We start from the raw sequence: 12,430 nt of genomic DNA, 5'->3' as shown, positions 1-12,430 counted from the left end.
AAGTGAAACCAACTCCTAGAACCAACTAGTGAACTCAGCAAAGCCACAGGGTACGAGATCAACACACAAAAGTCACTCACACGTCTATACACACGGCAGCAATGAACACGTAAAAACCGAAATTAAAAATGCAACGCCATTTCCAATCACCCCGAGAAAAATAAAATAGTTAGGATCTGCATGCTGAAAACAACACAAGCTGATTAAAAAAGTAAGTGGAGACACAAACCGTGTTCAGGGATTGAAGATCCAGCATAACAAAGACGTCGATTCTCCACAAACCGTCCTATGGGTTTAATGCAATTCCGATCAAAATCACAAATGAGTTTTTTGTAGACAGGGACAAGTTCATTCTAAACCCCGCGTGGGAGGGAGAAGCGTGACACTTCCGAAAGTAAAGAAGGCAGCGGGAGGGGCCCAGCAGGGTGCAGGGCAGGGAGAGGCGCACAGCGCCCGTGACACCGCACAAAGGCGCAGAAGCCACTCCGCGGGAAATTCAACGGTGCTGGAATGGGACACCCACGGGCAAAGAGATGGACCTCGCCCCTAACCTCACACCTCTCACAGAAGTTCATTCAAATGGGTCACAGCCATAAACGCAGAACACACATCTCCGAAACCGTGAGAAGAAAACGCAGGAGAAACCCCCCCGGGGATGCAGGCAGAGGTGAAGCGTTGACACGTGGCCCCCAACACCACCCAAAAGGAAGACGTCAGCCAAGTTAAAAGTTTTCTCTCCAAAAGACCCTCAGAAGAGGATGAAGAGACAACATACAGGACGGAGTGGGGGAGGGTGTGCAAACCACACATCCAGCATCTCCCAAAGGACTAGCATCGAGGTGGCAAGGAGAACTCGACTCGCCAGTCACCACGCACACGGTCCAACTCTAAACCGGGCCCAAGACAAAAACGGACACCTCGTTGCGAGCACACAGATGGCAGAGAAGCACAGGAAGAGGCGCCCACCTCATCAGCCGTCGGGGACACGTACGTTAAAATCACAAGGAGAGATTATCACACGCCTTCAGAATGGCTACAACGAAAACAGCCGTTAACACCAAATGCTGGCACCGGTGGGGAGAAAATGAATCGCACACACTGCTGGCAGGAGTGGAGCCACCACGCAGCCACCGTGGAAATCGACTGACACAGCTTCCTCTAAAACTAACCATATGCTTGCCGTGGCACCCAGTAATGGCACTCCTGGGCTCGTATCCCAGAGAAACGAACTTACATCCGCACAAAACCCGTACGTCAATATTCTTGGTGGCTTTATTGGCAACTGCCAGGAACCAGAGATGCTCCAATATCCTTCAAGAGGCAAATGGTACAATGGAATCCAGCAACAAGAACTACTGGGGTGCCTGGGCGGCTCAGTCGGGTGACCGTCCAATTTGGTTTTGGCTCCCGTCATGATCTTAGAGTTTGGGGGTCCGAGCCCCCAGTCAGGCTCTGGGCTGACAGTGAGGCGTCTGCTTGGGATCCTCTCTCCCTCTCTCTGCCCCTCCCCTGTACATGTGCGTGCACGTGCTCTCTCCCTCATCCTCTCAAAATAAATCAATAAGGGCGCCTGGGGGGCTTAGCTGGTTGAGCGACCAACTTTGGCTCTGGTCACGATCCAGCGGCTCTTGAGTTCGAGCCCTGGGCCAGGCTCTGTGCTGACAGCTCAGAGCCTAGAGTCTGCTTCATTCTTTGTCTCCCTCTCTCTGCCCCTCCCCTGCTCGTGCTCTCTCTCTCAAAAACAAACAAGCATTTAATGAATAAATAAGAGCTGTGGATACATGCAGCAATTTGGACAGATCTTAAGGATGTGGTGGTGAGTGAAACGAGCCCACCCCGAAAGTCCCCAGCTGCGTGCTTCCACACGGATAACATCCTGGAACCGAAGGACAAAACGGGGAAGAACAGCGGCTGGCGGAGAGGCCAGTGCCAGGCAGCTCCTTCCGGGCAGCTGTCCTGTTCTGCATTCTGATGGCGGTGCTTACACGGGTCTGCACGTGACGTCAGACGGCAGAGAGGACACGCACCGGGGCGCATGTAAAACTGAGCAGTGACGGTCTGTGGTCTACGTGTTGTACCGACACCGACCGCCTGATCCGGACGCTGCACTACGGTTCTGTGAGGTGTCGTTGCCAACAAGCTGGGAGATGCTGGCCTGTGTTTGAGAGACTCCAGGGACGATTTTCCAACTTCTCAAAGAAAGAATGTTTATTACAGAAATCTTGAACATACAGAAAAACAAAGGCTAAGACTCCTATAATGTCAAGACCCAAAGGCTTTTGTGTGTTTATTTCTAGTCATTTTTTTTCTAAGCATGGGACTTGTTTGGGGGGTAATTCTGGGTTGGGAGGCTAAGACACAGTAAGATGATTACAGTTTATTATCCTTTCTTTCGCTCAATTTTATAACAACACGTGACTCAACATACGGTTTTCCCAAAGCGATGAGAAGCTGGCTCCGGCCCTGAGTGACCTACCCACTCGCTCTCACGCCCTCTCTGGGCAGCCGTCTCGGGGGAGGCAGCAGAGCCCCGGGCTAAGGATGTGGACTGCAGCCGGAGCAGCGCCCCCACTGTCCAGGACAGCCTGAGGCCGTCACCCCTTCTCTGCCTCTCCGCTGCACCAGTAAAATGTGAGGATGTCAACAGCGGACTAGGTCACGGGGTGGCAGGAGAATTAAATGAGTTCACGTTAAGTACTCAGAATCGTGCCCGGAGCATAGTAAGCACTCAATAAATGTTGCCTCGACTCTATTTTTGATGAGGTAGCTTTACTGCCCAACAGGTATTTTTGGAATGGCCCTTCGCCCACCCTCCCTAGAAGTTCTCTAATAAAACATAAGCCACACTCAGTCCATACCAAGACCTCTGTCCCCGGGGGCCAGTCCCCACAGGTGACAGTAGCAACCTACCTCCGTGCATCACAACCACACCTCCACTGTGATCAAAGCCCTCCAGACCCTGACAAACGCCTCCACACCCTCAACTCCCCAGCAGTACGTGTGCCGCAGCAAATGCTGAATGAACCTTCTGTGGAACCTGCTTAGGAAAAGCAACCCTAGAAGGATCAGAACTTGGACAGAAGACAGAGGAAGAATTATCAAAAGTTAATTAAAAATTATCAAAACTTTGGGGGCACCTGAGTGGCTCAGTCGGTTGAGCATCTGACTTCAGCTCAGGTCATGATCTCGCGGTTCGTGAGCGTGAGCCCCGCATCAGACTCTCTGCCGTCGGTGGGGAGCTCACTTCAGATCCTCTGTCCCCCTCGCTCTGCCCCTCCCCCATTTGTGCTCTCTCTCAAAAATAAAGAAAATATTTTTTAAAAATTGTCAAAAATGTATCTGGTTTCCATAACTATTCCCCAAATGCTCTCTAAAATTCACCGCAGGGGTGCCTGGGTGGCTCGGTTAAGCGTCTGACTCTTGGTTTTGGCTCACATCACGATCTCATGGTTTGTGGGTTAGAGCCCCGCGTCAGGCTCTGTGCTGACAGCTCAGAGCCTGGAGCCTGCTTCGGATTCTGTGTCTCCTTCTCTCTCTGCCCCTCCCCTGCTCACACTCTGTCTCTCTGTCTCTCAAAAATAAACATTAAAAAAATAAAGATAAGTTAAAAAAAATAAAATTCACTGCAAAAGACTATAGTGTTGAAATAATCACATGCCTGTCCGTTATATACAAAGACTGTCACCTAATTCTATGGATGAGAGGAGAATCACAAATTTAAATGCATAGTCTGACGATATGAGACATTGTTGCTTAAAACTTAAAACTGGTTTCAGTAAAGAAAGTATCTGCATAAGAGTAAAAAAACAAAAACCACAATGTTTTAAAACATCTGAATTTGCCACCAATTCGTTATTGTGCTGGAACACAAGTGCCTTACCTTTTCTCTGATTACAACTGGTTTTAGAGGCCCAACTCAATCGCAGACTCTGGTAATTCGTATCTTCATCACAAACCAGAGTTCTAGTCAAACAAAAATCTATAACTGTCATTTAAAAAAAGGAATGTAAACACCATGCCAACAAGAAGTAACTGTGTAATAATCACAACGCACAGGGATAAAACAGCAAGAAACATGCAGCCTTCAGATCAGTGCACATTACAGAAGACTCTGGAAGAGCACTGGCTACTCCTTACCACCCAGGACAGATAGAGGCTGTGGCCACATTCTTTCTTCTATGGACAAGAGCCTCTGGGCACAAAGAGCATAAGCCCTGTAGACCCGACAAGCCTCAAGAAAAGCCCATCTGGACTGCACGCAAAAGAGGGTCAGAGGGCACAACGTGGGCAGCACAGAAGCGGCCACGATGCCGGGCTGCGGGGACTCACATCCTGGGGGGGGAGGAGGCACGCTGCCTAGTCTCTCCGTGCTGCAGTGTCCTCGTCTGTGAAAGCTGGCTGCCGGAAGCCCCTCCAGCTCTCCTCTGGACTGATCGTCCCTGTCCTGACTGCGGTAAGCGGGCACGCTGGCCGGCAGGGTGCCGTCTTCTCTTTGCCCCTCTCCAGCCCTCCCATACCCTCACTGCCACTGCCCTCCTGGAAAACCTCTGCCTCGTTCAGTTCACCGCCACCGCCCCTCCGTTATGGCTCCCCGGTCCCCACACCCTCCTCTACTGCTCCCACCCGAATTCTGGTGACTTCCAGGCCCAGGAAACCATGTGGGTGGCATTCAGGCTCCTGGTTCCATGAACCCTCTCCTCCGATCATCCTGTCCCCCACCTTCTAGCAGCCCTACCTGACACCAGCATCACAGTGACAGCAAGTGCCTCTCTCCAAACCTGCCTCCAGGCCTACCCAGCAATCCTTAATCCCTGCCGACGGCACCACAATCTGTCCATCTTGTGACCTGTTAGCTATCCCTCCACCCACCTCCTCACCTCCCTCTGTGCCCTCCCATTCTGATCTGCTGGGGTCCCCCCCCCCCCGTAGCCCTGGGGAACGTACTTCCCACCTCCACTGTGCGGCCCCTGGGACCAGGGGAGGACCGACCCATCGGGCCAGCAGGTTGACTGCCCCCCTTCCATCGCTGTCCACTAGGCTCGAGTGGCCCTCGGGGCACCTGGCCCGTCAACCCCCCACCTTTAGGGTCTTCTCCTCGGCGCTCTATGGCCCCCCATTCTCAGTCTGCGCTGGCATCGTGCCTCTAGCTCACCAGGGGAAGCTCCCATGAGCTCCCTCTGCCACCCGTCCTCACACTTGGCCCTTCCCCGGGAACAAGGGTAAGGCGCCCACGCGCACAAGGAGGCCCAGCGCCCACGCGGTACCCCATCGTATCCCTGCACAGGGACGAGGCTGCAGCCAGCAGGCCCCTCTCTCCCACGGCACCTCTGCACCGTTCCTGTCACCCAGACGCTGGGTCTCCCGCCCATCCGGGAAAGGTGTGCTCTTGGGCCCGGCCACTCTTCGGCAACCTCCCCGTTTCTCTGCTCCCCTTGACAGCAGCATGTGCTAACTGCACGGTCCCCAATGCCCCTCTCCTCCCCTCCCTCCCTAACCTCCAGCAAAACTGCTCTGGTCAAGGTCACCTATGATATCCACGTTGCTGACCCGATGGCCAAATTTCCAGTCTTCTCCAAACTTGACCGATCATCAGCATGACATGTTATCCACCCCGTCTTCCTCAAAGCCCTGACTCGGTTTCTACGTCTTTGCTGGCTGTGCCTCTGCAATTCATCACTGCCCCCCTTCAAACACCAGAAACGCCTTCCCCACGTGCCACCACCGCCCGCCGGTCTCCGGGCCTGCACAGCCAAGTGTCCGCGGACGGGCAGCAGGTGCCTCACCGTGGCGCTCCGGCTGCCACAGTCCCACACCAGATCCCCCAGCACACCTACCAGATAGGGCCCTACGGCCACCATCCCCCTGTAACCCGCTGCCGATTCTTGCCCGCACTAGTCACACCCTCCTTCCTCACTCAGCCCGCCAAGCCCCCTGCCTCACTGCGGGTCTGTCCCTGAATGAGCCTCCAGACGATGTCGTCCCTGCTCTCCAAATCCTGTCTTGCCAGCAAAACCCTAAGCCTTCACACGCCCCGGAAGGCTCTGCGTGACCCGGTACCCCGTTACCTCCTCGACCTCGCCCTCCAACCACGTCCTCCCCACTCACCTGCGCCAGCTCCCGGCCTCCCCGTTTCCTGCACTCGCTCCGCAGACTCTGAGCCTCAGCTGCTCCTAGGCTCTTCCCCACGCGCCCACCCCTCCCTGGCCGTTCGGCCAACAGCGTCTGCTGTCCTTCCCACGACTCCCTCCTCCACGTCCACCTCCTGCACGCACCGTCACTTCACCTGCCACGAGCTCTGGTCTTATTCATCGCCTATCACCCACCCCTGAAGGTGTCATGAGAACGCGGACTTTCTCCTGGTGACTATCTCCCCAGCACCTAGAACGGTCCCCGGCGTGGAGACCAGACACTGCCACGTTCCGTGGGTACGTGTGTATCTGTCCAGCCGCGCCGTCCCTGCTGCTCCTCAACCCTGAACCGCCTCCTCCCACAGCTCACTCCTCACTCAGTTCAGGTCTTGTCCAAATACTGCGTACTCGGCCAGGCGTTCCCTCATCACCCTAAAAGCTCATCTTCCCGAGGACCGTAGCCCTCTGATGTACCTTCCCTACAGGGAGCACTCTGCTCCACCCGAAATGACACGTGTCTCTGACTGCCGTCTGTCTGTCTCTGCCAGCAGAATGCAATCGCCCTGAGACGGGCCTTCTGCCCATTCACCACCGTGCTCCCGGCACCCAGAGCAGTGCCTGGCACATGGGGAGCTTCAAACTACGAATTAACGAATTTAGGAAATCTGTGAACAAAGCAATCAAGGACATGCACGCAGAACGCTAAGTCAGGAAGGGCTCCCTGCCGAGCCGACACAGCGCCCTGCTACGCTTCCCCCTTTCCCCGACGCTCCTGCCTCACCCCCCTCCAGCCACAGAACTCCACCTGGGGCAGCCCCAGGCCCCACTGTCTACCAAGGCCCTCGAAGTGCCCCCGGGAGAGGAGGAAGTGGTGAACTACGAGTGCAGAGAAGCTGTACGAACCTGCTTTTCTAAATTCTCTCTTGCAACAGCCAAGAGTTGGGGAAGAGGAGGAAGAGCAACCCCTCAAGGGGCAAGCGGGCCTCTAAGTACCGTGCTTTATGTCGGGGAGAAAACAGAGAAGCATCTTACCGTACTTGACGTCTGGAACTGTGATGGAGCTTTCTGCAATGTTGGTGGACAGAATAATCTATCGAACATAAAAAAAAAAAAAAAGCATCTGACGTTCCTGCTATATACTGGAAACACTGGGCAAAATTAAAAAAGAAAAAAAAATTCAAGCTCAAAAATTATTTAAAAGATTGTTAACGTAGACAATGGACTCAAATTTTTAAATTAACAGTTTTCCTATTTTCTATAAAACACAACTGATCAAGGGTCTGGGAGGAGGCTGGGGGGAATCAACATGGGGGCAGGGGGGCCTCAGCAGCCAAACCTGTATACCTCGAGGCTCTGCCCCACACCGGGGTGGGGCCCTGGGCCACCTACTTACCTCCCTGTCCTCAGAGACGCCACGCAGACAAGAATAATGATGCCCACCCACAGGCTCGCCGTGAAGATCACAGGAGTTAACAGATGTAAAGTGCTTCCAAATGCTCCCGGCGCAAAGCACGGGTTCAATCACCAGTACCTACGGACCCGCAGTGCCTAAGTCACAGCGCCCAGGCACTGGACACGTGCTCTGCGCCAGGCACTGTGACACGACCGTAACTCAAGTCCAGATGTACATGGCTATAATTCACCTCCCTAACAGCTCTACGTTCCAACAGAAGTTCAGTCTCACAAAAGCCGTTTGCTAAGACACACTACAGGTGACAGGGACCCAGGCCATCTATCTGTTCAGGTCCACATGCATGACCTTAACTGCTACCCCTCTTCCTGGCATAATCACTGGATGCCCACAAAGCCTGGCAACACGGCAGGTGCTTAAAAGCAACAGGCAAGAAGCCAGACAAAGACAGCCGTCCCAGACCTCAGACACACTGCTTCCGGGGTCCTGGGATTAGCACGGGGCAAAAGGCACGACCAAGCTAACACCCAAAGGAAGGGCTGAGCCTGCACCGTGCAGGGGCCGGCCACCCCTGGAGGTTCCACACATTTGCCAGGAAGCGAGGGGGCTGGGTTGTGCATCTGAGGTTCCGGACCACCGTCAGCAGCTCTGGAAGGGTTGTGCTAAGACGCTGCCACGGCTCACGCACAACCTGAGGTTAAACCCGTCCCCCTTCACCGGGACTAAGAATGCGGGTTCCACCCAAGGCCGCGGGGCAGTGCTGCAGACACCACAACCGTCCCACAGTCTGAGAAACGCCAAGAGGTGAGAAGCATCAGAATCCACCAGCAACAACACCCTGAAGTGGAGGAGGTAAAGAATACTAGCAACCGACCAACAAAACAAAAGACGAGAAAGAAGCAACACACGCGGCTCCTCGGGCAAGTACGCGTCCGGGTGAGTCACGGCCAGCTGCGGCGCGCGTCAGGCCAGCTAGCGGAGGTGTCCGCGCTCCGCGACGGCACAGTCTCGGCGGAAAATGTGAAGTGCTCGCAAGTCCCCTCCCGGTTTCCTACCTTTCTGTACCCAGGAACTGGACTTAGAAACACGTTATTCTGTTCTTCTAAAGTCACACTTGAATGGAGTGGATAAACCTGTAACCTAGGGAACAGATTAACGAAATAACATGTCCATAAAGAACAGAAGTGAGGACACACAAAAGCGAGCAACTGTTCACTGAGCTGATCGGACTCCTTTAGGGCAGAAACAATAACGGAACAGTAAAGACAGAGCCACATCATTTGAAACATACCTTTTGTGAACCATGTTTGTGAGAAGTTCATGCATGTAGTTTATTTCACCCAGACCTGGAGACGAAAAACAGTGGAGAGAGGAAAAAAGATGTATTTGCTGCTTAAAAAACAACCTTTAAATGAGATGACATCCTTTTCAAAAAAAGGCCCTACCAATTCATTTTGACTTTGTTATCCTGTTTGCCCAATTACATCTCAATTACAAATAAAAATGTACAATGACATTGACCACCGATAACTCAAAAATATGAAAAAAAAAAAACAAACATTCTTCTGGTGTTTCCCTTCCCACAACAGTGACCGCCTGCAAGTGTGGCCATCCGAATAATTACATTTCTTTTTTATTTCCCACTGATTTTTCCAAACTTTCTATGGTCAACAGGCAACATTTTACAACCAAAAAATAGTACTCAAAAAGTCCTGGTCACACAGATAGGCTAAATTTTTTTCATTAGGTTTAAAAAATGTCTATGGATACATCAAACTTTCATGTGCTCTTGTCCCAACCTGAACTATCAACCCTGTAATGTGCTGAACTGTGTCCTCCGAAGAGGTGCTAAGTCCTAACCGCGGTACCTGAGAACATGGTTCTATCTGCAAACGGCATTACTGCGGACGTAACGAGCTAAGGTGAGGTCAGACTGGAGTGGACGGGACCTTACTCCAATAGGGCTGGTGTCCCCATAAGAGGAAGGGAGAGGGACACACAGAGAGAGCGCCACGTTAACAAGGGAGGCAGAGATAGGAGGGACGCAGCCACAAGCCAAGGAACGCCAAGGATGGACGGCCGGTGGCTGCTGGAAGCCGGCAGAGGCAAGGGAGGGTTCTACCGGGAGCCCCAGAGGGAGCAAGGCCCTGCTGACACCTTGATTTCGAACTCCTGGCCTCCAGAGCAGTGAGAGAATAAATTCCCATTGTTTTGAGCCTTACACTTCGTAGCATTGTTACAGCAGTCCCAGAGAACGAATACAGAACGGCTCCCAAAAGATCAATTCACAAAATAAACATCTATCCAACCTGCGTTCACATAAACACGTAACAGACACAAGACAAAGTAAACTGTAAAATACCGTTCATAAATATTTGCCGCAGACAATGTTTAACAGTTAGAAGGCATTTATCTCCTTTTTAAGTATTCCTGAGCTAGTACACCGTGGCTCTGCTTTGGCCACACTTCTCCTTCATACGCCACCACACGCACAGCAGTCTTTGATAAACGTTTATTGGAGTAACTGCAACCCCACCCCACTGGCAGCGATGGTTGTTTCCTGGGTACAAAATTAATCCACAGCAACATAAGCAAAACATAACTGAAGCTGCAAACTCAAATGGTGCATCCCAAAATTACGTAAGCTACTTTGATTCAGGGTTTTTGTTCTCCAAAACTACTTGTACAAAGACTCATGTGCTATCATTACCTTTTCGCAACAAAAAATACGTAAATTATCGTCACGATGTGTCACCAAACTATACCACTGTATTTAAAAAACCAAAAACCTCATTTTGAAAAAGTACAATTTACCACAAATTAATCTTGCTCAGGTAATTCACAAGGCCGATCTCCCAAATATTGAGACAGGGACACAAGGACTTTTCTGATGACTCTCATGGTGTCACGGCAGCAACATCGTCATTAAGTAAGCTTTGCGTGTACGATGATGGCGATCACCTCACATTTACGACGATATATGTGAAACGGCAAATTTAACAAAGCCGATTACTTCATTGAAAATTTGGAAGCAGATAAAACTGGCTTTAAAAAATTAAACTCTTAAAAATAAGTTAATTAAATAAAATAAAAATTAAACTCTTGGGACACCTGGGTGGCCAGTCGGTGAAGTGTCAAAATCAACAAGTCTATGCTGATGGGGCAGAGCCTGCTTGAGATTCTCTCTCTCCCTCTCCCTCTGTCCCTCCCCTGCTCATGCTCTCTCCCTCTCAAAGTAAATAAATTAACTTTAAAAAAAAAAAGGATCAGGGCACCTGGGTGGCTCAGTCAGTTAAGTGTCTGACTTCAGCTCAGGTCACGGTCTCACCGTTCATGGGTTCTGTGCTGACAGCTCAGAGCCTGGAGCCTGCTTCGGATTCTGTGTCTCCCTGTCTCTCTGTCCCTCCCCTGCTTATGCTCTGTCTCTTTCTGTCTCTCTCTCTCTCAAAAATAAAGTGTAAAAAAAATTTTTTTAAAAAAAGGAAGAAAGCCTACAAAAGTAGAAGCACAATTAAAAAAACTTGAAAAAAAATTAAACTCTTCATCATCATTTTAGCAATGCAAAGGTTACGATAAGAGATCAAACTGAAAACCACATGTGCTCATGTTCTCGGGGTCTAAAAAGACTAAACACACAGAGCCAAGTACCATTTTTCACAAAATGCGCTAGACACAAACACAGCCTCGATCAAGGGCATTATAATTCCAGGCCACAAGCATGACACTCACCTGGCAAAAACACCAACACGCTGCTCCGCTCCGCCACAAACTGGGCACCCGACGAGCTCTTGCTCCTGTTACAAATGTGAGTGCACAAACGTTAATCTGGCAAAAGTAGCCACTGCTGGTCTAGAACCCCGACAGCCCAGGCTTCTGATCGCGAAAGTCTCATACAGATCATCCAGCATGTTTTCTTGTATGTAAGAAAACACAGAGGTCCTGGGACATGGTCCCACAGTCACTGGGGGTGCCCAAGAGTCTTGATTCCCATAAAACTCATCTGCCAAACTTTCCCTTGAAATTTAGTTATTGTAATCGAGAATCTCAAAATACAAAACTTTTAAAATAACTACAAGTAAAACTTAAACTCAAACCATCAGCTTGCCTTCCCACTCCTGTCAAAATATTTCCTCGGTGTGAAATCAGAACTTTGGTTCTCTGCACACCGCGAGCTCTCCTCGTGCAGGCAGACGGGGCAGTAACAAAACAGACAAACAAGGTCCCTGCTCTTTGTGGAGCTCACATTCTAGCAGGAGGGAGAGACCAGAGACAGGCAAGCAAATCAGGTGTCTTCAGTTTAGCAGTAAGACACCGTCAGGAACAGATGGGGGCCCAGAGATGCTGTGTTGCAGTCATTAGCTAATCTCCACACCCCTTCTCCTCTGCAGGTACTGGTCCCAGCAGAGCCCAGACTGCTGTTGATCAGCTCTTCCAAGAATTAATAAAGACTAGAGTGAAAACTAGTAAGATAAAGTAAAACAACAACAACAAAAATCAACAAACTCAAACCCAGGTCTCTGAAAAGATCAATGAAATGGACAAATCTTGGGGCCCCCCGGGTGACTCAGTCAGTTAAGCGTCTGACTTCGGCTCAGGTCATGATCTTGCAGTTCGTGAGTTCGAGCCCCACATCAGGCTCTGTGCTGACAGCTCAGAGCCTGTGGCCTGCTTCCGATTCTGTGCCTTCCTCTCTCTCTGCCCCTCCCCTGCTCACATGCTATCTCTCTCTCTCAAAAATAAACATTTTAAAAAAAATTTTATAAAAAAAAAAACAGAAATGGACAAATCTTTAGCTTTTGACCAAGAAAAAAAGAGAGAAGATTCAAAATACTAGAATGAGAAATGAAAGGGGCGCCTGGGTGACTCAGTTGGTTGAGCGTCCAACTCTGGA

General features: G+C 50.9%; 1 protein-coding gene across 1 annotated transcript in view; it reads right to left on the bottom strand.

Moving 5' to 3' along the window:
* The window catches only part of TDRD9 (tudor domain containing 9), a 118,166-nt gene that overhangs the window by 59,437 nt on the left and 46,299 nt on the right, over nt 1–12,430 (bottom strand). Inside the window, 5 exon segments of the mRNA XM_047864475.1 lie at nt 3,881–3,985; nt 7,161–7,218; nt 8,595–8,679; nt 8,831–8,885; nt 11,269–11,333. Of these exon segments, the coding sequence (XP_047720431.1) occupies nt 3,881–3,985; nt 7,161–7,218; nt 8,595–8,679; nt 8,831–8,885; nt 11,269–11,333 (368 nt within the window).

Source organism: Prionailurus viverrinus, chromosome B3, assembly GCF_022837055.1.
Source record: "Prionailurus viverrinus isolate Anna chromosome B3, UM_Priviv_1.0, whole genome shotgun sequence".
Classification (NCBI taxonomy): Eukaryota; Metazoa; Chordata; class Mammalia; order Carnivora; family Felidae; genus Prionailurus; species Prionailurus viverrinus.
Note: the sequence above shows the minus strand (reverse complement) of the source record. Positions and strands in the feature narration are given on the sequence as shown.